General features: G+C 41.7%; 1 protein-coding gene across 1 annotated transcript; it reads left to right on the top strand.

Moving 5' to 3' along the window:
* Positions 1 to 15,484: 15,484 nt before the first annotated feature.
* Positions 15,485 to 16,380, top strand: LOC118785286 (transmembrane protein 74). The gene has a single exon (XM_036539904.1). The coding sequence runs from the start codon at positions 15,485 to 15,487 to the stop codon at positions 16,346 to 16,348; it is 864 nt and encodes a 287-aa protein (XP_036395797.1). The 3' UTR covers positions 16,349 to 16,380.
* Positions 16,381 to 24,461: the final 8,081 nt, after the last annotated feature.

Below are 24,461 nucleotides of genomic sequence, written 5' to 3'. Positions count from 1 at the left end.
AGCATTTTGGCCTTTAGAATTGCTTTATCCTTTACAACATCATTACAAATAAAATCAGTTTTACTTTCAGTCATGGATAAAATGTATTTTCCATAGTCCAAGTGTTTATGGTAGGCATAAGATAACATAAATTGAAGACTCTTTATCCCATCTGTATTTTGCATATTTTTATGTCTTTGTAGGTGGTCATCTAAAAATATGCTCTGGAAAATGAAGTATGTTGTACGTTCATGATAGTTCCTACATATATCAAAGAAAGTGTGAAATTATTGCAAAAATAATAATCTTTATCATCTAAAGATTGTGGAAACTGGAAATAAACAACTGTAGAACATTTACTGAAAGTAGGTCCAGCGAAAAGAGTTATTTTACACTAAGAAAAAACAATATCCTGATGTTTTGAAGCACATCAAACAAGTGATTTTGGTTCAGAAAGAAATGCCCCCAGGGGCAACAATTAGCCTTCACATAAACTTGCGTATGGCTCCACAGAAATGGAATTGAAACCCACATATGGGCTAAACCCATAATCTTTTTAATGGACCATTCACAAGCTGCATAAATAGATGTTAACATGTGACGATCCATATGATACAATCTCTTGATGTAAAAGGAGGGAAAGTCATGCTGTCTGGGAAGATTAACCTTGGCCATCCTGGCCAAATGATTGCAGGGGAGTTTGATTGTGGGGTTGGACTTCATACAAAAGGCCGTGGGCCTCAGCTTGCTACCACAGATCACAGAGCGGGTGCAGAGAAGGGGCTATGAGCGAGACGCGGGCTTATTGTAGCGCACCACAAAGGAAAACCGGCAGGTGTTTTAGCTCGAGGCTCTGAAAGGGAGCTTTCGGAACCTCTGAGCAGCATGTGTTGTGGCAGTTAGAGCCGCACACTGGACCAGGAGGGCCGTTGGTTCACATCCCTGCTGTGATACCCCCAAGGGAGGCTGTTTACTCCGATGGCTCCAGCAAAAATTTGCTGGTGTAAATATTGCAGTGCAGGCTAGATGCGGAATGAATGGAGTGAATGCTGGCTGAGAAAAACATGCTGAAGCCCCCCTTTTCTTTGCAGGCTGTTGCAGCTGCAAGTACGGATAAGCTGTTTGCCCCCTCTCAGCCCTAAAACTGAATCCTACAGGCATCCAATCCAGTCCATGCACAAGCCCTGCAGTGGCTAGGCTGTGTCAGTATTTAACATAAATCATGAATGAATGAAAACAGCGAACTGTGTGGGACAGATGGACTTTCTGGTCTTGCATGCTGCAGAGAGACGATTCTCACAGAACTGAATGTGGCCTGGTTGTGCAATGTATCTCTTTTAATTGTGTCAATAGATACAGATCCTCATACATCTAAGACACCTGTTTATAAATGCTATATTTTACTCTGTACCTGGTGCATCAAGAATTGGTTAGTACCTTTATCTCAGTGGTTGACAGAGGCCTTGGCAGTGGTCAGATGGATTTGCCTCAGGGTAGACCCCACTCTGTGGCCACTGGCGACACTAACAAATCACTCGGCGGTGGAAGTGAGTGGGCTCGGGTTCTCCGAAGTCTTCATTCAAAGCACAGCGGGAACGGCTCAGCATGTTCCGAGACCCTCTGAGAGCTTGTTTCCGCTCTGCTCCTCTCAGCCACTGTTTCAAAATCTCAGGTCCGCTGAGATATGCTGGCCACTATGATAGCCGAGGTATTGAAGTCCTTGTAACGGGTGGATTTCCACTGACATCTTTTACAAAACAGCCCAGGATCAGTAATCACAGAGAAAAAGGCAGATGTCATCACAATGGACAAAGACAGATTTTACTCCTTACAGTATGGATTTTTACACTTAGTGATGGATAAATAGACTACAGTGCTACTTGCTCCAGTGCAGTGCATCCCTCCTCCACCCTTAATAATTGTTTCAGACATAACATCCTAATATTGTGCCACATGCAATCATATCTCTACTGTCCATAACGTTTATGAATAACACATACATATATACCTTTGCTACCTCATAACCTCCCCTCCACCCTCTGGTGGCAGAGGTAACCACAGTATGTGACAGTCTCAGTCGAACCTGTTGGGGCCATCGGATACGCTTTATGATTTTCTATACCGCTGTTCTATTATTACACAATTTTCTTGAACAGTTGGGCGCAAGTGTGAGTTCTTTGTGGGCTTTAATGCAGTCATTTGGGATCATTCCGCCGCCTCGCTGGCTCGGCGGAAGGGAAGTGTGAAATGTTGCTCCCCCTCAACAACTGCGAGGATGGCATTAGCATGCAAACAGTAACGCGAGCGCCCGCCGTGCCAAATATCTTAAGACTTTATTGGTGTAGTTTTCATTTACATTAGACGGGGGCCCAGCAAACAGCCCAGGCCGAACAGAAGGTGTACAATGGTGTCTGGGAGTTATCTCACAATCCCCTTCTGTTGGTCTTTTTGTTTTTCTGAGCAACCATCACATCATGCCCCTTACACAACAAAACCCTCGCCTCGTGAGACAAACAGGACAATAGGAAGATAACTGTTTTCAGAGGGTTTACAGCACAGAGAGTGATTATTGGTTATCTTGCATACTTAATTCAGTGCGTTCTGATAGAGATTTGTTTAAAGCACTTGACTCCAGAGGACAGACTTTGCGTAGTGTCCTGCCACAGGGGTTTTATGAGAAAAGAGAGAGTTTAATGCAATGAGGCCACTATGAAATACTATTTACCCTCTCTGCCACTTGGCTTTATGAACCTGAATTCGTAAGTGCTGTGTCAAAGGTCTCCTCTTGCTTATCTTTAGAATAGCTACGGCTCACTAAATGAAAGGTGCATTGTTGTGGAGGTAGACTGTATGCCCACTTACACAGTCACAACCTTTCAGGTTAAAACTGGTCAACTTTGCCGGATAGTTGCCATCAACCCTCATTGGCTGTTGATTGTGTGCCAGAGGGGCCTGACGTCCAGTCTCCAGTGAGCCACTCTTGCTACTGTTATCCTTCAATGGTTCCTTCTGGCGCCACAGTGCCACCCGCTGGTTACACATGAGAAGATAGCGTTGGCTACAGGCATTAACAGCTGGTAACTGAACCCCCATCTGAAGCGCTCATGCTTAGTTCTGGAATATTCACGCTACACATATTCTTGTGAGAGTTAATCAAACTGTTGGCAGGAGCCAATTTACCACTAATAAGGAGAGAAATGCAAATTGTCCTTGATAACCTTCTCAGAGGGCTGCACTAACTTGCCCTTTAGCAAACTGAAAATGGCACTGCTCCCTGTATGAGTTTTGAATCGCAATTGCAACACCTGCACAACAGCTCTCCAGCTCTCATTAAGGCCTTTGAAGTGTTTGCTGTGCCAATTACGTACTCTAATACTAGAATCACAGTCACAAAAAATACATGAAAAACATTGTTTCTGGTCCAGAATTCAGGTAGGGAGCTAACATTTATGTTTATTGCAAGTCTGGCAAAGACAAACTCCATGAACCTAAACATTACATTACATTACATGCATTTAGCAAGTGTTCTTATCCAGAGCGACTTCCATCACAATAGAACATAAACTACATAAACCTAAGACTTCTCTGAAACTAGTCAGGTTTTGTATATATGTGAATCCAAGAATCCATGAATGCGTGACCTTACCCCTGAAAACAAGAAGAAATAATGTAGGCAACAGCTTTATTTAAGCAGTGCAAGGTGTCACAGGGAGTATTCACAAAGTCAAGCGATGTGGGTCTGTGTGTGTGTGTGTGTGTGTGTATGTGTGTGTGTGCGTGTGTGCTTGTGTGCCAGAGGAACTAATTTCGGTAAGTTAATAAAACAATTCAGTGATTTTACATCTTTTTGGTAGCATTTAAATATTGTTAAGATTATTTTAAATGTTTTTAAGATATAATTTGAAATACAGTATTTGACGATATGGAGGGAAAAAAGATATGAAAATGTACCAGCTTCACTGGGCCCTGATTGGCTGGCTAGTCAAACGATTAGTGGTTGAAGGCAGGGCTGATTTAGTGCTGCAGAGCCCATGCTCCCATGCTCTCTCAATAGAAGAGACTCAATAGAAGTCAGAGGGTAATGAGAGTAGAAGGTGCATAAAACCCTGAAGTTAAGAAAACTAGACAATATGGGAGCTCCAGAAATAAGAGGGCAAAGGGTAGCTCTCTACCGCCTCCAGCGAGGCTTATTCTTCCCTTCTGCCTCATGCCCAGGAGGTACCTGGCACGGGAGAAAACCCCCTCTCACAACATCACTGATCCTGTGGGATCAGCTGATTACTTACTACCTTAAAACCTTTACTTATTCCTCTAAGGTCCCTACCAAGAGAGGGGTCAAAGGGTGCAGACCTCATTATCTTTCCTACTCTCAAATGGCTTAATATAATAGGACAACAAATCAGTATCAGAACAAAATGGATGCACAAAATGATCAGACATTCAGATTTAACAAAATTGTCACAGAACACTTCAGTCACACTCAGAAGTGTATGCAAAAGTTGACTTTCTCCATGTAACGCTTGACTGTGGCTAGTTTGATTAAGGTAGGCAACCATTGTCCCATTGTCAAAAAAGAATATGTCCAGATTTGAACCTCTAAAGCAACAGAATCTCACTTGACTTTCACATATTTGACTCTGTAAACTGGATGGCCATAAAATAAAACGCAAAATTAAAAGCAAAATCGCCCCCCGTCCTAAGACGATGCTTTCGAGCAGCTGCTCTTCAGATACAGCGTTTTACTGCCACCTTGTGGAAAAATATTAAATGATTTCTACGGAATGGATTTTTAAAAACACACTTTCCATCATAAATTAAAAAAAGATTGTTTCCCCTAGGCTATTTTGCGTGCTTAATTAAACTTAGCCTTGTTTTATTTTGTAAATGTTATCTTAGAATTATTGAATTAGCTTCACAGATTTACAGTGCTTGACAAGACCAGGGCTTTTCAGCTTTGGGTCTGTGGTCCCCAGGGGATCGTTTGGTGGCACAGAATCTTTACTGCTATCATGGAGGAATGGTTCATAATATGGAATAAAATCAAAAGTTGTTCAACATGTAATCATTTTGTCAATAACTCAACTGAGAGCAACTGAGAGTTTGTCTACTGTGCACACAATCAATAATTATTTAGTAGTATAGTGATATCATGCTTTAAACATACTTTTTGATACTTTACTCTGTTTACTATAGATGGATTGTACTTTAACTAAAACCATCCATTTTCTGGCTCAAAATTTTAGCTTGCTCCGCATTTCAAAATGCATTAAGTTTTTCAGCATTTGCTGCTGGTAGTGCTGCCAGGAGACTACTCAAGCTTTGACAGGTTCTGTCTCAGAAAAAAGGAGAAATGAAATTCTGGCTTAAATTCAAGAATTGTTTAATTTTCCTAATGACCTGGGTCCATTCATCATGCTGAGCTATACACGGGTTCCATACTAAACTTAGCTCCTCTGCATTCAAATAGAATTCAATTTTTTTAACAGAGCAGTGTCTGTGTGTGTGTGTGTCTGACATCTCTAGTTCAATAATGGACTGCATTTGTCTGAGTGTTGTATACCAAGTCAAAATTTAAACTGGCTCATGATGGAAAATAGATCTACAGGGTGATATTAAATTCTTTTTGTACATTAATTTCCATTTGACCACCTCCACAAAAAAAAAAAAAAAACATGTATGCTGTCTGAGCTCACATCTATGAGTACATATGGAGTCCAGTATACATAAGCATGGGTCATGGGTACATGACATATGAGAGCATTTTTATGTACATTTAAATTTACTAAGAAATGTACATGCAGCAGTTTGTGTGCAAGAATATGAATTAACAACACATCTCTATAACAGATATCTATTAACATTCATTTAATATCATATTAACATTCATTCTTTAAAGAGCTCCAAAGTGGATTTTAAAAAGTAAGCCTATATCTTAAGACGGGTTAAACCGTGCCCTCTAATGAGCTAAACTGTTAAAATGAGGATGAGTTGTTGCTTTTTCACCAGTCAGATTTATAGCACATTCGAATCCTGCTTAAAGTAATTCAGACTACTTTTCTCTGGCTTTCTTCATAGGGATTGTAAAACAGTACTGCCATGGCAACGGGGGTGCGTGGGGTGGGGGGTGTTGGTCTATTTCACTCCGATGGCCCAGTCTGTCGTTAACGAGCCTCCTAACAGAAATGTCAAATTGCCGGCAGCAGACCTGAAGGAACCTGAAGGTCAAAAGCAGAGCGGAACGCTTTCCCGCCTTTTGGGCCACAGAGCGGAGACAGGAGAAGAGCTGTTAGGCTGTGGGTAGTTTTCCCTTAAGCCAAGTGCGCTGTGCACACCTGGGCCTACACTACCCATTTGTAGGTTGGCTGCAGGCATTTTGAAATTCCAAAAGTGATGAAGGTTCAGAAACCTCTGAAGAGGAATGGACAGAGCTGGCGTGGAGTAAAAATGCTGTTACCAGGAAGCAGCAACCTCCAGAACCGTGTCCGTGTCTGCACGCTTTTATGAGAAAAGACGTAACAGTAAGTGCCCTGTGATTGCAGCATGTTCAACAATTAGAGGACAAAAGTGTTAACATTTGGCTGATAGATGCATTGACATTCAAAGCAAGCCAGCATTTTTAATTGCGTGCTGGAATGCTTTAGATTACTTATGATTAAGTGAGCAAGGTTCAGGCTAAAAAAAAATGAATCTAATAAATAAATCATGTAAGTAGATTAGAAGTGTGACACAAATTAAATACAGGTATTTGATGCTCAGCTCAATAGTCTGTGACATTCACAATCAAAGCTACTCTTAATGTAATGCTCTTTTTCATCCCAATGTCATTTGATTTCTTCTGTACATCTGATGTTTTTGTGTACATAAGTGTTGTAATAGAACCTGGAGCTCCTTACACAACAGATGGAAATGACCATTTTTGTGTTTACAGACAACCACATTTGAACACCTTCTCAAGTGAATAATACCCACAGAGGACCAAAACCGACTGCACAACAAATTTAAAGGCGAGCTCAATTCAGGCTGAACCTGAAAAAACCTTCCACCTTACTATTGCCCCTGTTATCTGTACCAGAGTTGTTTGTTGCTAAGTACAAGTGGAAGATAAATCCTTGAATCCATATTGTTACATTTTGAAGAACATGGAGGAAATTTTCCAAAGAAGGTTGTGTTGTGATTGCTGTAGTTTAGCTGTGTTTGAGATCAACAAGTAGCACTGGCATATCGTTTGTATAGCTAAGTTTTAAGGTTAACTTATTTTAAAGAAATAAAAAACCTCAGTACCTTAAGTGAACTGAAGACAACATATTCATCCATTCGTCTGATCTGAGAGCCTGAACAATAAGATTGATGAGCACAATTCCCACCCAATCAGTGGCGAGTGAGCTGAGCGAACAAAATGAAGCACAATTGCTCCAAACGCATTATCAGACATCACTAAAGAGAAATCTATTTAATTACTCACCCTTGTGTAACAATATCAGAATGAGTATCTAAAAAGGCAATCATTAAACTTTGTCTTTAAAATCTTAGCTTCTCTCTTAGTCTATTGAAAGAAAAAACATTTCTCTACATTTTTCTACATGTCACCTGTAGATATCATCTGAAATACATAATCTCAATTCCTCCATTTAGCACCCATCAAAAGAAGACCTCTACCAAACTGGGGCTCAGACTGCAGCTTTTACAAACACAGCTTTAGCAGGCCTTGAAGGACTTATTTAGCTGAGATGGCAAGCATCTGAGGCTTGGGGAAATTCACAACAAAGGTGGTGAATCCTTACAAGTCAATCCACACAGCAGAGTTTCAATGACTGTCAGCCTCGGTCAGCCGATTTCGTGTAGCACCAATTCATACGAGGACATCCTGATGCAGCATCCTCAGATAGAGGCAAAGCTGCTCTTGCGTTAGAAATGCTGGTGTAGCACGGCTCAGCACGCGAGCATCGCTCCCTAGAGCCAGAATAAGAGTACAGCTCGTTCCCTCAGATAAGGTACCGGGGGTCTTCAGCTCGGCGAGATAATCGTGAGCGGTGCACTTTGAGGGCCGTGGATCAGAATCAGCAGGCCTCCCTCTGTAGTGCTGGGAGAGCGCCGGCTCAGGAAATGCAGGCCTTGCATTTTGACCACACACCAGCACTGCTGCAGGAATGACAGCAAGTGCCATTTCATCTCTGAGCCGGGGAGCAGGGAGCGGTTTCTGCAGTCCAGATGCGCCAATCAATTTGGTGTAATAACGAGCGAGAAATTATTCCAAATCAGTGCGGCTGCCACACTGCAGGGAAAACAAATGTGAAATGGCTTGGTTTGTGTTTGAATTGCAGAAGACCAACTTATTTATGACAACTTCAGAAAATGAGCAGGATGAAGGAACCATAGTAGTGTTTCATCTTCAGGCTGGCGGCAGCGTTGTAATGGTTTCACCAAAGTCATAATTTAGAGAATGTCCTGGGAAAACTAGAAAATTAGAAAGTTAAAGTAGCTGAAGATACTTTAGTCTGGATGTGATAACCTTTTTCATAGCCTGTGTAAAAGCATATACACGTGGTTGGGTGCCATATATAATGGGCATGTGCTGTATAATACCCTTCCAAAATTTTTGCAAAGGAAGCAGGAGTAATTTTTGATGCATATTTGATCACAAGTTTTCTTACTGTATAAATGGGCAGCTATGTACATTGCTACCTACTAAATATGAATTATTTTTAAGTAGCTAACAAACAGATATGGAGCTAGTATATGGGTAATCAGCATTCAGTTTTAGAGTATTAAAATATTTAGAATTCATTCTTCTTTGTCAAAATTATTTTCACTTGTTTTCACTTATTGACATGTTCAGACATTGATATTTACATTAAATACAGTTTACTCACTTCTTGTCTAGAGCAGAACACCAGTGGACAAGCTTTAAAGTCTATCTACTAATGGTCATCCTTAATCCCTTCTTACATCATCTCTTCTTAGTTCATCTCCTTTCGCTTATTAGGTATATTAATATCCAAACTGAAAATGCCAATAGAAAATGACAGATGCAGAGAAACTGTGAAAAATAATTTCTGCTTCTGAAAAGGGGAGTGATTAGGCGTGATGTCTTTTGATTTCAGTAGGGAAAATAATATGATGACTGACATCAAAAAGGTCACCTGCATTTCATTTCCATATCAGAATGTATTAAGTTCCCTTTTAGCTCAACATTAGTCTTTGGTACATTTTTTATTTCAAAAAGAACAAGGTATGCCAGTTTTGCAGAGTCAACTGTTTTTAAGTCACATGAAAGATTAAAATTTCTCATTCATGTGTGATACTATTGTAAGGTTATATAAAATGCAGATTGTAATTGTCCAGAAGCAGTTCTACTTCAAATAGCATATAATGTGACATCCCCATAATGTATTTCAATCAAAATTGTATAAGTAAATAATGTTAGTTTGCTGGTGGTTGCTGTATTGTCGCATTGTAACCGAAACTGCATATAATATCAGTGTGAAGTTATGCATCTTCACTAGTGCCCTGAGGGACTAGTTACTGTCAAAGCAGGACTAGGGACAAATATAGAGAGTAGCATAGAGGGGGGAAAGGTGATCACATGACCATGAGATCCAGAGGAGTTATAAAAGATGTGTTTTCAGGGTAATAATGGAAAGGAAAAGAAAGAAATGTAAGGAGGAAACAGCTGCAGAGAATTTAGCCCTCATTTATATTAAAACAATGGCAGACATAAAAATGCTGAAATTTCTCTGGAAGACGGCATGGGCTGAATGTGGTTCAATTTCTCTTGGACAAACTTGGGCACATTTGGCTGTGCTACAGAGCTTTGCAACCTAATTAATGAAATTGATGCATTGTAATATGCATAAAGCAACAGGGAACGGAGCTTGCTCAGATAAACCAAACAAAACACAAATACACTGTATTCATGAGACGCTGGTGCAGAAAAAAACATGAAATGGAAACTGGGAGAATTAAACATACTCCACTTCATTTTGCTGCTTGTGACTCTGGTCCTTGGGGTTATTTTCCTGCTGAGAGATGAAAAACCCCTGCTTCATGTATGGCATCAACTTAAAAGCCCAAGCCACCAAACTGCACGTTTACCTACTTGGTTCGCACAGTGCCATGGTGAGAGAAAGGCGCAATTAGAGACCAAGATCCAATAAACCTTGAGGGCTGAATGCTGAATATTTAATGAGACATTCATCTCTCTCTCTCACTGAGAAAGATTTACAGAGGCATTTCAAAGGCAAGACTGCAGGGGTGTGGGCACGCTTTTAAAAACAGTTCCTGGTTCAGGCATATTTTTCAGGCATCCTCTTATTAATAATCCAAAGGGCTGGAATGTCACTGCTCCATAATGTATTGAAGTGACTCAGTGGTGCTTGATCAAATGTCTGAGTGCACCAAATGACTCTGTTTTTTCTCTCTGGCCAAGGGCAAAACTGTTTACTTTCTCATCGGTGTGTTCAACATTAGCATTGAGGAACAGGTTCATTAATGTGATGTTGCCATACAATTGCAACAGATAATATCCACTCCCTCTGGTTTATTTTAAAATCTAGAGAGGCTGACTCACCATGTTTGCTTTATTTATGAAAATGACAGAAGATGTTTATTTGTCAAAGTCTACATCCTGTCCCATATAACATGCTTATTAAGGCAGCAGTGTGGTGTAGTGATAAGGAGCAGGATCTGTAACCAAAATGTTTTTAGTTTGATGCCCCACTGGGGTACTGCTGTTGTACCATTGGGCAAGGTCCTTAACCCCCAATTGTCTCAGGAAATAGCCGGCTGTATAAATGGACAAAATTGTCACCTATGTAAGTTGCTCTGGATAAAAGCCTCTGCTAAATGACAATAATGTAATCTAATATAATACCCATGATGCTTCTATTTCTGTGCTATTTGTCAATTCAGATAAATGATGTGGTGTTGCACAAAGGTGTTTGCCCATACAGACAGTCTGGTCCCTAGGCATCCATGTGTCATGTCATCTTCTGGGACAGAAATGTGACTCAAGGGAAAATAATAAAGACAGATTGTCTTTTGTGCTGCAGTGGTCTAGATGAGTTCTGACCTCAGGGTTTTGCACAGTGATTGGTAGCAAGTGACCTGCTGGAAATAGTGCCATTAGCATAGAGTAATACCACCAATACCGCCACAGACATAAATCCTGGGCCCTGAAGAAAAGCAGCTTGACAAAGACCTCCGAAACCCGTTTTGCACTCCACTGTGCCAGTCAAAAAGCTGTAAAAAGCAAACTGCGGTCACAGACCACTCTGTGTGTGCTTTAAAAGTTTATCTTAAAACCCACTCTTCAGACTCAGAAAAGCTGCAATCTTTATGGACAACCTTCATTTCAAGAAAAGCAAGATTAAAGTAATGGAAGCATGGAGTCTGTCCACAAACGTTTTCGAACAAAAGGCTATTAAATGTGTCTGTGGTTGCGTGGTCCCACATAAAAGCTGCAGAATAATGGCGTCCTGGGCTAACCTTGTTTTTTTTTTTGGTTCATTGCTGCTGGGTCTCTTGAAGCTATTCTTAGCCACACTGTACTATCAAGTGCTAATTTGTTTGCAAAAGAGGCCACATGTTGAAGGCTCTGTGCCTGTCCCTAACTGGCAATAAAGGTTCAAACCTGTCAATTGAAATTGATATGAGCCACGTAAGTTGTTCTCAAAACTGTTTTCTACGAAACAGCACCGTGCCGCAATCTGTCTATACTGACAAACGAACAACCCTTTTGCCAGATCAGTTTGTCAATCAAAGCTGTTCTTTCAGTGGAGTGTTTAATGTTTACTGTGACATCTTTAACAATTCACAGACTATAACATGTTTTTTTTTTTTCTGTAGAACTGGATTACACTTTAATATTTATGGATGAGTAACAGATGGCGGGCCATGCTGTGACAAGGGGAAGTGAAGCAATTTACGTGATGAAGTCTGCAATCGGTGGGACTATTAACTGGAATATTGCGTTTTTGTGTTAAGGTCTGACAGGATCCCTTGTCTCCGCTGTTCGGAATGGAACTGCTTATTCCCCCTGCTCCTCCCCTCTGTCCCACTTCCGGAATCATTTCGAAAATTCGCGACATATTGCTCCCCATCCGTGCCGCTGGCATCCTGCCACTGTCACCCCCAGGCTGTCCCCTCTGACCCCTCTTTGTATTTGCTGAATTGTGGCTTTCATGCCTGTGTGCCTTGGATCAAATATTGTACGTATCACAAAACAATCATGCACCATTAAGCACCGCACATCGCTTCATCTGGCGAGGGGGCCCTGATTCTTTTATTGCACCAAAGCTCCTTTAAAACGGAGAAATGGATTAAATGAAGCGGGTGTGCTATGCTATGATTTTTTTTAACCTGCTATCAGTGATGGTGGATGCACACTGTTTCGGGTGAAACTGCTCTTGGCAGGCAATCAAACCAAGGAAATTTACCGTCTGCCACGCAAATGTAGAGTATGTGATTTGTAACCTGTGATTTGTGCATGCCTCTCCATCTGCGAGAGCACAAGATGACTCCGCAAGGGTGAGATGCACAGACACCCCGTTGAGAGATGCATTAAGCCTCCTTTAGCAGTCGGCAGTCAGTGGGGTACGTCATAATACAAGATGAGCTGTGGGAGATAAATAGACTTCGATGTGGAGATGTATAAAACGACTTCTGAATCAATGTGAATCTGATGTTGGAATGGAGGCACAGTGGTTTCCGTTGCAGTTTATTTCTAGTCTGCCTGTACTTCCAAGACAAGCCAGTCCTGGGTGGGGCCTGCGGGATACACCAGATCTGCATGTCACCCATTGTTTTATACAAAGGCCCCTAATATATCACACTTTTTGTTGTGTTTTTTTCTGTTAGTGTCAGAATTTTTTGTGCTACTCTACAGCAGAAATGTTGAAAGCAGCCGTCGGCGAAAAACAGCCTATTTATAATTTTTTTTTTTTTCTGGAGAGATCTGACGGTCTTGATCACCAAATGTGACAAGAGTCAAGAGCTACTCTGCGGTTGCTTGACGCAAGGCATTAGTAATCGCTGAACTTGTACTCTAGCAGAGAGCACTGAGGCATGCGGTAATGATGACCTGTGGCTACCTGCGTGCATGCATGATTGCCTGTACACATGCGGCACACACAGTCGTCGCAGTGGGGGTTTTCCGGGAGCTTGTATGAAACCACAGGGGTGGGCTCGTCTTCAGCTTTGTAAGGATTGCAACCTGTCACATTCATATAAGACGTATGACAAGTCTAAGAAGCAATATAAATGTTAATGCCCCCGCCAGGTGTTGAGTAGTTGTGTTGTGACCATGTTTTTCTGCTTGTTGTCGTATGCCAGATATGCATAATGTTTTCCCAGTTTAATTTCACATTTTAAATTGATGCCACTGTATGATTCATACAGGCTGCCTTGTTGAGTTTCTTTCAAGGAGAAGTCACCTTAGCAGCGGATACCTGGGGTCTCTTTGCTGTCATTTTTCTCTTTCCTCCCACATGCTTGACACAGTCCTAGTGGAGCATCTGCTCTTCAGAAATTTTAATGAGTGAAACCAGAGTTTTATATTTGAGTTGTGAATATTATATTTTGTACTTTTGTTTTGTACCCCTTAAGTCTGGGGAATGGTGTTGTGGTTTGTCAACTTACACATGGCACAACAGATAAAATGTGCTCTAGTAAAGTACACACACACACACACAGAGAGAGAGAGAGAGAGAGAGAGAGAGAGAGAGAGAAAGAGAGAACAAATTTAGATTCACATAGAATCATGGTTTCTGTCAATATTAAAAACGTTATTTCTGCAATGTGTAAATACTAAACAATGTAGAAATTGTATGCAAGGTTACATACACTGTCAGGTAAATAAATATCTTGTTATAGACTAAATTGTAAAAGATAATTGCATGTTTCTCTTTAAAGAGAAAAAAATCTCACTGTGTCAATGAGTGTATGGCTTCTTTGTGTAACTAATTATCTTTTCGCTTGTCAGAGGTCTTCAGAGGTTCCACTGTATCTAGAATACATTCTCATTGTTGTTTTTACTAGCGAACGAGACTCCTATTTTGAAAGGATCAAGGGTTAGATGGTGTAATCTGCTCATTATAACGTGGAAAAGGGGTTTGTACAGTATGTGGTTTGCTTTCACTGCAGTGTGGGATATGGGAGACATTATGTACATGATCTCGTTCATGTTCGTTGCTTTGCAGCGATGTACAAGATCAAACTATATTCAACAGTTGATTTTAAGAGATGACAAATAGCGGCACCTTTAATCATTTATTTTTAATAAGGATAAGTATTGACTGCCAAATGATAGTACAGTTAATATTACTTTAAACACCTTATCAGGAATTAGACTTCATTACGCACAGTAACTGACTTGTATAACATCTACATGTATGAGGCCACTGCGCATCCATCTATTTGTTTAATTGAATGGGGGTTTGCGTTTACCACAGCTCGGACTACGATTCCCATAATTCTGTCGGACCTTTTCTTCCCCTTTCGTTTCTGTTTATGAGAGACATCGCCAGAGCGCTCTGAAGCGGCTCAAGGGTACCGGGAACTCATTTCAGCACCACAGCGAGGCAGCCAAAGCCTTGCGTGGGAGGGACTTGCAAAACCTTTCCTTTCAATTACCCAAGAAACAGCAGCCGGGAATGCTAACGCGTGGAGACAGAAGAAAGGTATTTTAAACGAGTCCGTATTTAAGTCTAGAAAGCGAATAGTTTGCGGGTGTGAAACATCAAACTACAGTTTATTAAATGTTGTGGTTGTATTTGTTAATGCGTTTCTACGAACACGGTAAGTATGACAAGATTATAATCAGATGGATGCGTATATGTACAAACTATGCTGACGAAAGGTTCGTTTAATGCGCGTCTTCTGTTAGAATGCAGCGTTGAGAGCGTTTTTAGAGCACTTTGTTTAAAGTGATACTTTTTTTTGTCTTGACTAGCGATGTTCATCCCTTAGGCTATCGTGTTGCAATTGAAGACAAATTATAATTTTATCAAACATTACTGGAAGGAGGACTGCCCAGTGTATGCATTAAATACTGTTTTCATCGTCACACTGTTTTACGAAATATACTTTATTAGACTCCCAATAAGGCATTGCGTTTATACAACAGACTTGAAGATAATCTGTGGGTTTATGCGGATTGCTTTCCTAAGTGGATACTGATGCAGCAGGCTAATCAGTCACTTTAATCGCATTTCATGGTGAAGGGGAAAATGGTTTTTTTTTTCCAAACGGAACGATTAACTTAATTCTTTGTATTTATAACTTCATTCATTATATGTATTATGCATTATTTAATTCGATCTGCAATGCGTGAGTCTGCCTTGAATATGCTAAAACCAAACTAAAATGATGGGAGCATGTCCGTCCTGCTGGTATAAGACTGTGTTTGACAATGCCTGACAGATGATATCTGTTTGATTTGTTGATAGGTATGCTGGAAATGTCGTGAGACGCAGGGGGGAGATTGTAAAAGGGAAAGAACAGAAATCTAATGGCTTCTCTGGAGCTTCTTTACATAGATAAAGAAGGCAAGCAATCCGATCCAGCGAGCAGCGTTGACTGGACTTTAAATCCGCTGCATATTCATAAGTCAAGCAGTTCAGCCGGAAAGGCAATTTCCAGAGAGCACCAGTGCAATTCGCCTCAGAGGGCATCTGCTTGCGAAGGACAATGTAATTCAGCACCAAGGACGGCTCCCCAGAAAGGGGGGTTACTCGGCACGCACAACCAGCCGGCCCTTGAAAGAGAGGTCAAAGTGTGCTGCGACGAGGAATTGGAGACCTCTTTCACGTACGTCGACGAAAATGTCAACCTGCAGCGGCTCAGTCCACAGCTGTCGGGAAAAAGTCCCCATGGACCCTCGTGCCACAGCTCGTCCAGCGAGATTCGCCCGGAAGGTTTCCAGGAACTCTCACTGATGTCCGAGGACGAGCTCGCCTCGGACGCCTCGGGAAAATCAGTGGACTATGGGTTTATTAGTGCGGTCACGTTCCTGGTGACCGGAATCTCGCTCGTGGCCGTCTCCTACGCGGTCCCACGTGACGTCAAAGTGAACCCGGACAGCGTGTCCGCAAGGGAGATGGAGCGGCTGGAGAACGAGAGCGCCAGAATTGGAGCGCACTTGGACAGGTGTGTGATCGCGGGGCTCTGTCTCCTCACGCTGGGCGGGGTGGTGCTGTCCACGCTGCTGATGATATCCATGTGGAAAGGGGAAATGTACAGGAGGAAGGCTTTTGCCTACTCGAAGCAATCTGCAAAATTGTACGGTTCTATCAATTTGAGAATGCGATCAAGTCCGTCTCGGGCTCCCTCACGCGTGTCTGTCGATGAGGAAGACGCTGACACCGTAAATTAAAATGTTCTGTCCGCCACATACATTGGCCTATGAATTGGTACTTATAATTTCCTCACTTGGGCCTCTGATGTAAATAATAAACTATAACAGTGAAGGGAGCAAAAGGCGTGAAATACTCTGAAAACAAATATGTTAAGATATGTTAACATTTGCACAAACATCTGTACAACTCCAAGCTACAATCAGTACCTGGTTATTTCATTTATTAGAACTATCAGCTTCCTCAACAAGAGGAAGCCAGGACACTGGGATTGTGCTGAAAATCCATTTTCACTGTTTCTTTAGTGCATGATGGCTAAATAATAGTGAAATTATGTAAAAGTTATATTTGGAGCACTATTCATTTCTTTTTTCAATTAGATTGTTTATTGAGGCAGTGTGCAGCTTTGTTTTTTCTGAAGATGTCATCACTGTAGAGTATAATTCATTATTAAAAGTATTCATTTTTAATGTGCAAATGTAATGGCAGCATACTCCACACGCAGCCCTCTCCTGAAAAAAGAGTCTGTCAAGCTTCCATCACTCACCCCACCCCCCATCCCCCACCCACACACATGTGGGGAGGGGGGGCAGAGAACAAGAAAGAAAGAGTTCTTAGGTGACAGAAAACAATTTCTTGAGAATGTTAAGATTTCAGGCTAGGTTACACTACTTCTATGTGTGTTTGTTTGTGGGGAGGGCTTAGTCATGGGAGGGAAAAAGCCCACTATTCCAAATGGAAAAAACTGTCAATAACAACCATGAACTGTCATTAAATAATAAAAATGACAAGCCTTCGATAGGTGGCTGGGTTTGATCATTGTGATTTCAGTGGTGCAGTCCACGACACAGTGCTTGGAGAACGAGCATGCCGGAAGCCAATCGGGTGGCGCGTGTCACTCCTTAGGAGTCTGGAACAGGCTTTTGAAGTCCGGGGACATCTTGATGGGAGAAGTGCAATGCCACATGGGCCCATTCTGTCACATGTGGGCAGCCCGGGTTGGAGCTAGAGCCGCTGACTACATCTCTGAAGTCACAGTAGCAGGCTCAGCAGCTGTTCCGCACTCATCAGCATTCGCTGTAAATCCCCACGAGGAGAGGCCATGGTTAGGCATTGTCATCCGCTCATTTCCCCTCACAACGCAGGCCCTGGAACCCGTCCAAAAATAAAAAAGATTAAAAAAAAAAAAGAAGCTGCCTGCGTATCTGCTGAATTTCCACACTCGCGGTGGAAATGACTTCGGTGACACGCGGGATGCGGCACCTGTGAGCGTAAATCGCACGTGCGCGTGGGTGATGGGGGCGTGCAAACGGCGGGCCGCCCCAAATTGATTCAACTACGCCTTTGCGACTGGATCTCCTCCGCGCGGATCGTCTGAGTGAGGGAGAGACGCGGCGCAGCTGACACATCAGAAGCTCGACTCTAACAATAGTCCCTCCTCCGCAAGCCGAACTCTGGAGTGTGCGGCGCGGCTCCTGTGATCAAAGTCGCTCGCTGGCTGTGAGATTAGATTATCCTGTCTGCACAGAGGCCTCCAATTATGATGCTGCGGCACCTTGGACTCGCCCTGCCGCTGAATCCACAGGGGTGAGGAGGGACTCCTGGAGCCTCTTGCTTAATCACGAATGAATATGCTTCTCCATTAAATTAATGCTTTTTGGTCAAACAAGAAAATACTCCAGACTTTATCACAGCAAGGGTATAATCATTGTAATTATCGCACCATATGATTATATTACAGCCTTTCTTCATCAAGCAATGCTACGCTCACAAATCAAGCAATGTAGTTGGTTTTTCTCATTCCTGAATCTAGAATGAACTGGCAGGACTATAACGACCTCTAATCATGGTGAAAGCTTTACGGTATGAATGTCCTTAAAGTTGGGCGACCGTATTATGAATTATGAATCTGTGTCACATGGGAGCTGGATATAGCCTTGAAAAAGCTTCAAGTCCTCCAACCTCCACCCCCCTAACTGCAGGGACGGCGGTCAGAGAGGCTGGCGGGAGGAAGCTGGATTGATGCAGAGGTCACGCGGGGTCACGTGGGGCCGTGGTCAGGGGTGTGTGGCGGCAGACCCTCGAGGGGAGAAGCGGCCTTGCCACTGCGGCCTCACGGGATTTACAGTCCTCATCTGTCAGTGCACTCAGGGGACCGCCATCGGTCACCATGGCTCTTGAGTTCAAAAGGAAGCTTTTAAACCTGGGGGCACAGTCGAGCTTAAACAGGAATTGCAATCAATCCAAACAGTAAAAAAAAAAAAGATACACCCTTGAAAACGAACAAATTCTTCAAAATCCCAAGAGCGTTGTGCTGGTCATGTTTACTATGACTTTTATTGCAGTTTGTTGTATTCGAATATTTGCATCGTGTGCATAGCTGTGGCGGAAAAATAAATTCTATATTTATTGTAGCTGAGACTTTTGATTTTTCAAAGTTAAAAAAAATATTACTGCATTGGGTATTTTTGTGGACACAGTTCCTCTCATATTAACCATCACAGACAAGATATATCACTAAGACTAAGATGTTTACTATAAATGAAAGCAGGGGAGATTGAATGTCATTTACAGTGCATTTATTTTTTTAAATACATGCACATCCCTATTAATTCTCACTTGCAGGTACTCAGCCACATACTCAAATGGTTATCAAGAGTCCAATCCAACAGATGGGCTCTCTCCTATTGCATTTTGAATTCTCAAGGAGTGGAACTTTCATAACTATTCAAACAATTAGAAAAAATGCATGTATACACACAAAGTGTGCGATGAAAAATAAATACTTTACAGGAATTTAATTGGGAGCATTTTGAGATTTTCGAAGCTATAAATAAAACCATATCTATTCCCATATTAATGAATACTCAAGCATCCTCAGGCTAATAAAACCCTCGGCGTGATGTCACTGGATTGGCGCCAACAGCGATTTTGGTTGGCCCTAAAAAGTGACACTTTTTGAGATGCATGGCTTTGTTACGCCATTGAGGGTATGTGCCCTTGTTTAATGAGTTGATCGATATCCTGTCTTTGGTCCCTGGACTTGGTTGCATAGCAACATCAGGAGAACTCCACTAATATACTCCAAGGCTGCGGACAAAGCAATGTGGAAACAGTCCTTGGGGTGGAGACTCTCAGCATCATTCAATAAGGGTTCTTAATAAAGCGCACAGCATGCTGTTCTACAATGTGTGCCTGGATAAATGTGCTTCTTTAAGACTCTTCTACCACTGGCTGACACCATCTGAAACCTCACCTGCTTGTTACCATTTATGTGAAAGTAAATGCTTTGATGTTTTGTGGTGATAATGGAGGGAGATAATGGAGCGATGGCAAAAAACTGAACAGAAAGATATTAACAGATGCCTCTTACCCTCTTATCCAACAAAACGCCCATCCTTAAATGGGATGGCAAGTTATTTCAACTAAATGGCAGAAGTGGTTGTGTCTAAATGCTGAAGAATTAAATTTTGTCTTTAATCTTTTTTTTTTTTTTTTTTTTTTTTGGCATGGTCTGGTGGGCAAAGTCAGGATTTTTTTTTCAAAGTAGCTTTTTCTTTGTCAGTCTCATTTTATATGGTGAGAATAAGTGCAAAGTAGTGAAGTCTCAGAATGATTTTTGGAGCTAACACAGTCAAAATGCAAATCTATGAAAAAATTCCACTTTCTACAGATGGAGAAAGAATGATATTGTCAGAGTGCTGATTCTGTGGTTCGCGATGTTTTTGGTGTCGTGTATCGCTTCAGTCTCATCGCCTGATGGTGGAGGGCTGAAACAAAGAGCAGGGCTCTCTGTCCCACACTCCTCCATCCCTCCGTCTTGCCACTGCCCTGAAGTAACACAGAACCATAACCATAGAAACGGGGTCATCTGGTTGCTAGGAGAAAGTGCTGTGGGAGCGCTTTTGACAAAGTGATCAAAATAATGAGCAACATTACAGCAAAACTACTCATCAGATGGCTGTGTTGAGACCCACACAATTTTCTTGGCTGTGGAGGTGCTTTGCGGCAGGGGGGCGTTCAGTTTATGTTTACCCCCCTTTGTGGGAATTAAATAGGCAGCTGTTCTGAGCATGAGGGAAGCCCAGGGAGTGTTGACAGTGTGGCAGATTCTTCTGGATTACATAGCATTACCAGCTCTCTCCCACCATAGGTGTTGGGTTCAGATTACGGAAACATTAAATGCATCAATGGTTACAGACCCGAAAACAGTTATTCCGTTAGATAATCGAGTGTTATTGATTCATTTGAATACACATCGATAATCCATTTTGGGGACACAAATGAAAATAACTAATTTTATGTTTCCATTGGCAAAAACGCAAAAGTAACGCATTTTTTCCACAGAGTAAATACAAAAGCACTAAAATGGATAACCAGCCATAGATGACAAATCCGGGTCTGGATACAATTAACAATTCAATCAAGCCAAGCCAGGCTCTGAAGAAAGATAAAACAGGGCCAAGTTTCTGCAGTGTGACTAAGTATGAATGAAAAAGGGCTTTTCTCTCATGGTTTTTCTCACTTATTTTGGCTCCTGATTGGATCATTAAAACAGTCCCAACTGCCTTATGCAATCATGCTACTATAACACACCCACTGTGTACAGGGCATCCCAGGACCTGCAGTACTGGAAACACTGCCACAGGCATCCAAGAAGGGCATCATGGGTAAATTGTTTGCAGATGTTGATGTCACCACAGTAGAAGAGGAGAGACTACAAAGGTAGCCATGACTAGCATCCTCCCTGTCAGATTTATCTCTTTTGCTTTGCTAAGAACAAACATTTCTAAATGAAAAGGGAAATTGAATTATACCATATAATACAAAACATGTAGTTGTCCGTATAACCTGCATAATTGTACACACGTTACATGCACTTTCAAAAATATAATGGACATTGATCCCTTAAAAAGAAAAAAATAGATGGCAAATTTGGCCAAAATATATAGCAAACTGGCCGAATTTTGTTTAGAATCAGTTTCTCCTATGGAACATTTTTGAAAGTGTCAGAATGTGGTCAGATATTCAGGAAAACTGTGCACTGAGTAGAACTGCATTGCAAGTTTGCACCTCCTATTTATGTAATCGTATTATGTATTTCCATGAAAACTGCCCTATTTAAAGGAATCACAACAACTGACCCAAGCACATAGGAATGGATTCCAAGAGTCTTTTAAAGCGCCTCGAGGCTCCAAAAGGCTTTAAGGACAACTTCAAGCCGGAGAAAAGCCATTGCTCCAGATAGCATTTCACATCAATTTGCATGTGCAACCTAATCCGTTGCTTATTTAATTTCATGAAATTAACGTCGACCGTGTTCATTACGCGAAAAACATCAACATAAGCTCCAACCGTTAAAGGTCTAGTGTGGGGTAACTGAATTAAAATATTCCTGCACTGATAAAGTGCCTAAATTATCGTTGTTCTTACAACACTCGCGCAAACAAATACAGAGTGAGTCACGGTTTCCCTGCGTTTATCTTACAACGTAACGATGTGTCACGGGCATTGCATAAAGCAGAGAACATCAAAAGGGTATATTTTCTCCCCGTCTCTGCCGTCCAGTCTATTATAACGCGTCTTGCTGTCAAGTGAAAATGTTGGAGACTGAGCGGGATTTCTGCTGAGCGGCAACCGTTGCGCATCTCGTCTAGCTCCAGCGCATTCCATAGCTAATTATCCAGGAGAGCCCGGCGGTTCAGACACTCACTGGTAATTGATCATTTGTATGTTGCGAAACCGCATCCACACACGTAAAAAGGAAAACAAGGGTTACTTCAGCGTTCAGATCGCGGGGGAATTACATGGCGTGGTGCTGTGGCGTGTATAATTACGCAGGGTGAAGATGGAAGATTAATCGAATCGCAAGACAGGTTTACTTGTCAGGCGTTTTGATTTATGGTGCTGTTATATATTCTGCATACCCTCCGTTAGAGTAAAAAAGCCGTCCATATAGACTCAAAATAAGTTTCCATTTTTATTGATTGCACATAAAGGCGCACTAAAGCCAAACTCTCTGGGGATATGAAGTCATCTCTAGCTGCTTTCAGCGATATGAGCCTACCGAGGGGCTTTTTTAGAAGGAGCACATATTGGATTTTTGGAAAGCTTACAAGCTGTTATTTACATTACTTTCAATATCTCATTGTGTTGTGAATATAGTACTCTAAGCGCTTTTCTTGAAATAACCCAGTGCTGGCTGCACTTTGCATTAGCGCTTGGCTTCATCCAAAACATTGATCGTCACTGTTCAATCCATAAGCCTTTTCATATGCGGTCATCTCTTGCGCGCGCGCGCGCGCGCGCGTGCGTGTGTTTTAAGCTTGGAACCAAGGGGAAACTGTATGGTTCAGACTCAATTATGTTTGTATTTTTTTTTCTTGTTTAGATTTCTTATTTAATTTAAAAACTGCTTGTGACATGATCAGAACTATATTAAATATTAGGGAAATATTAGATGATACAATAGTATATAAATCAACCTTCTAATGGTTATGTAATGTGCATGTGCTTGGGTAAATCCCACAACACTTTCCTTGCAGTTAATTTTTCAGTGTTTCTTAAGTTTATCCACAAAAAATCTAAATAATCTATCTATTGAAGGAAATTTGTATGCCAAACTTCTTATGATGGAGCCATTAATCAAACAACATTTGTGAGCCAGTGGCCATACCACCCTTTAATTTTCTCCAGCTAAAGCTAATCAGAGATGGGTTGAGGCTGAAGTAAAGCACAACCCTCCATCACTGCGAACTACTTTGAGATCCGTGAAAGTTAGGATTAGGCTACATATATGCAAACACTTTTTGCTTTGTTTCTTTGATTTGACAGTTGCTGCTGCTGTAACCACAGAGCTAGAGACATCCTTCCTTTCAGGTAAGCATAAAAGCTGCTGACCGTAGGGGGAGAAAAGGAAAAAGCTTTATATTCGATGGAGATGTCTGTTGGTTTGATGCAGTCTGGATGGGGAGACCAGCAGTCAGCATTTGTTAGGGTATACAATGATTTTTATCATTTTGTTTAGGGTGTTTGTTTTTGCTGGGCAGCTGGCAGACAGTGTGTGTTTGGGGCCTACAATGACCGTGAGTGCCAGGTCGTTTTGAGCTACTGTTTGATTTTACTGGGACTGGCAACACTGCATTTTGGAGTCACCTTTTTGCCATTGGTTCCCTGAAGCCAGGAGTTGGGGACTGTCGCGTTAGCACCATCTTTTAAATAAAATTAAACTGAACTGAACAACCCACCACTATGGCTCTGGTATCTGTGGAGCCGAGAGGAGATCCCCAGAGTCAGTAATTTCATTTTTATTACCTTGGATTGGGAGGTCTGCTTTGTGCCATTTTTGGGTTTTTTTCCCACACACTCACAGAACAAGTGGGTCATGCTAGCCATTTTTACAGCCATTTTCATCCATTGTTTTCAACCAAGGGTATCTGGTTAATAAGAAAAGGCACTATAAAATGCTCTTCATCCTATTTATCATTTGTTTGGTTGTTTGTATATTCTCCATTCTCTGAATTCCATCTCTGAGTAAACTTGTACCTATTCTCTTAAATGCATTTAGTCAGGCAATCTGTTGCACCAACAGCATGTTTGGGCCAGTAAATTGGCAGGTCTTCGGTAACTGTAACAGGCAATGTACGGTCTCTGACCTTGACTGGGGAAGCAACACAAGCTGTACACCTCGGACTCACGTACTGCGCCAGGTGGTAGGCTCCGTCCTGTGAGATTCTTTCTCATTCCACCTGTCCAGTATCTGACATGCACACTCACTCGTCTCTGATGCCCAGAGGTCACCTGCCCTCTCAGCTCTGGTTAGGCTCAAATCTGGTGAATATTGCATCCAACAAAGTCCAGAATACATACTCACATCCCTTTATTTCCAGGTTATGTATAAATGATGCACCGCAAAATAGCCATATACATTAAAATGTTGTTCTGTTCATATGTTTCACTGTGCAAAAAAGGCATTTCAGACGCTAAAACTGTGTGTGGTTACTATTCAGCTCTCAGAATATTGCAACCACATTATAAGAGTTTCAACTCTCAACTCTTAAGATCCATACTGACACAAGCAGCAAGTGCACAAGCATAGTGTTGCCCTCCTGAAATGCTATGTCATCACCATCT

Source organism: Megalops cyprinoides, chromosome 10 (assembly GCF_013368585.1).
Source record: "Megalops cyprinoides isolate fMegCyp1 chromosome 10, fMegCyp1.pri, whole genome shotgun sequence".
NCBI lineage: Eukaryota > Metazoa > Chordata > Actinopteri > Elopiformes > Megalopidae > Megalops > Megalops cyprinoides.
Note: the sequence above shows the minus strand (reverse complement) of the source record. Positions and strands in the feature narration are given on the sequence as shown.

Excerpts from the sequence above, each read along its gene's own strand:
- LOC118785286 (XM_036539904.1), top strand. The coding sequence starts at position 15,485 with ATGGCTTCTCTGGAGCTTCTTTACATAGATAAAGAAGGCAAGCAATCC.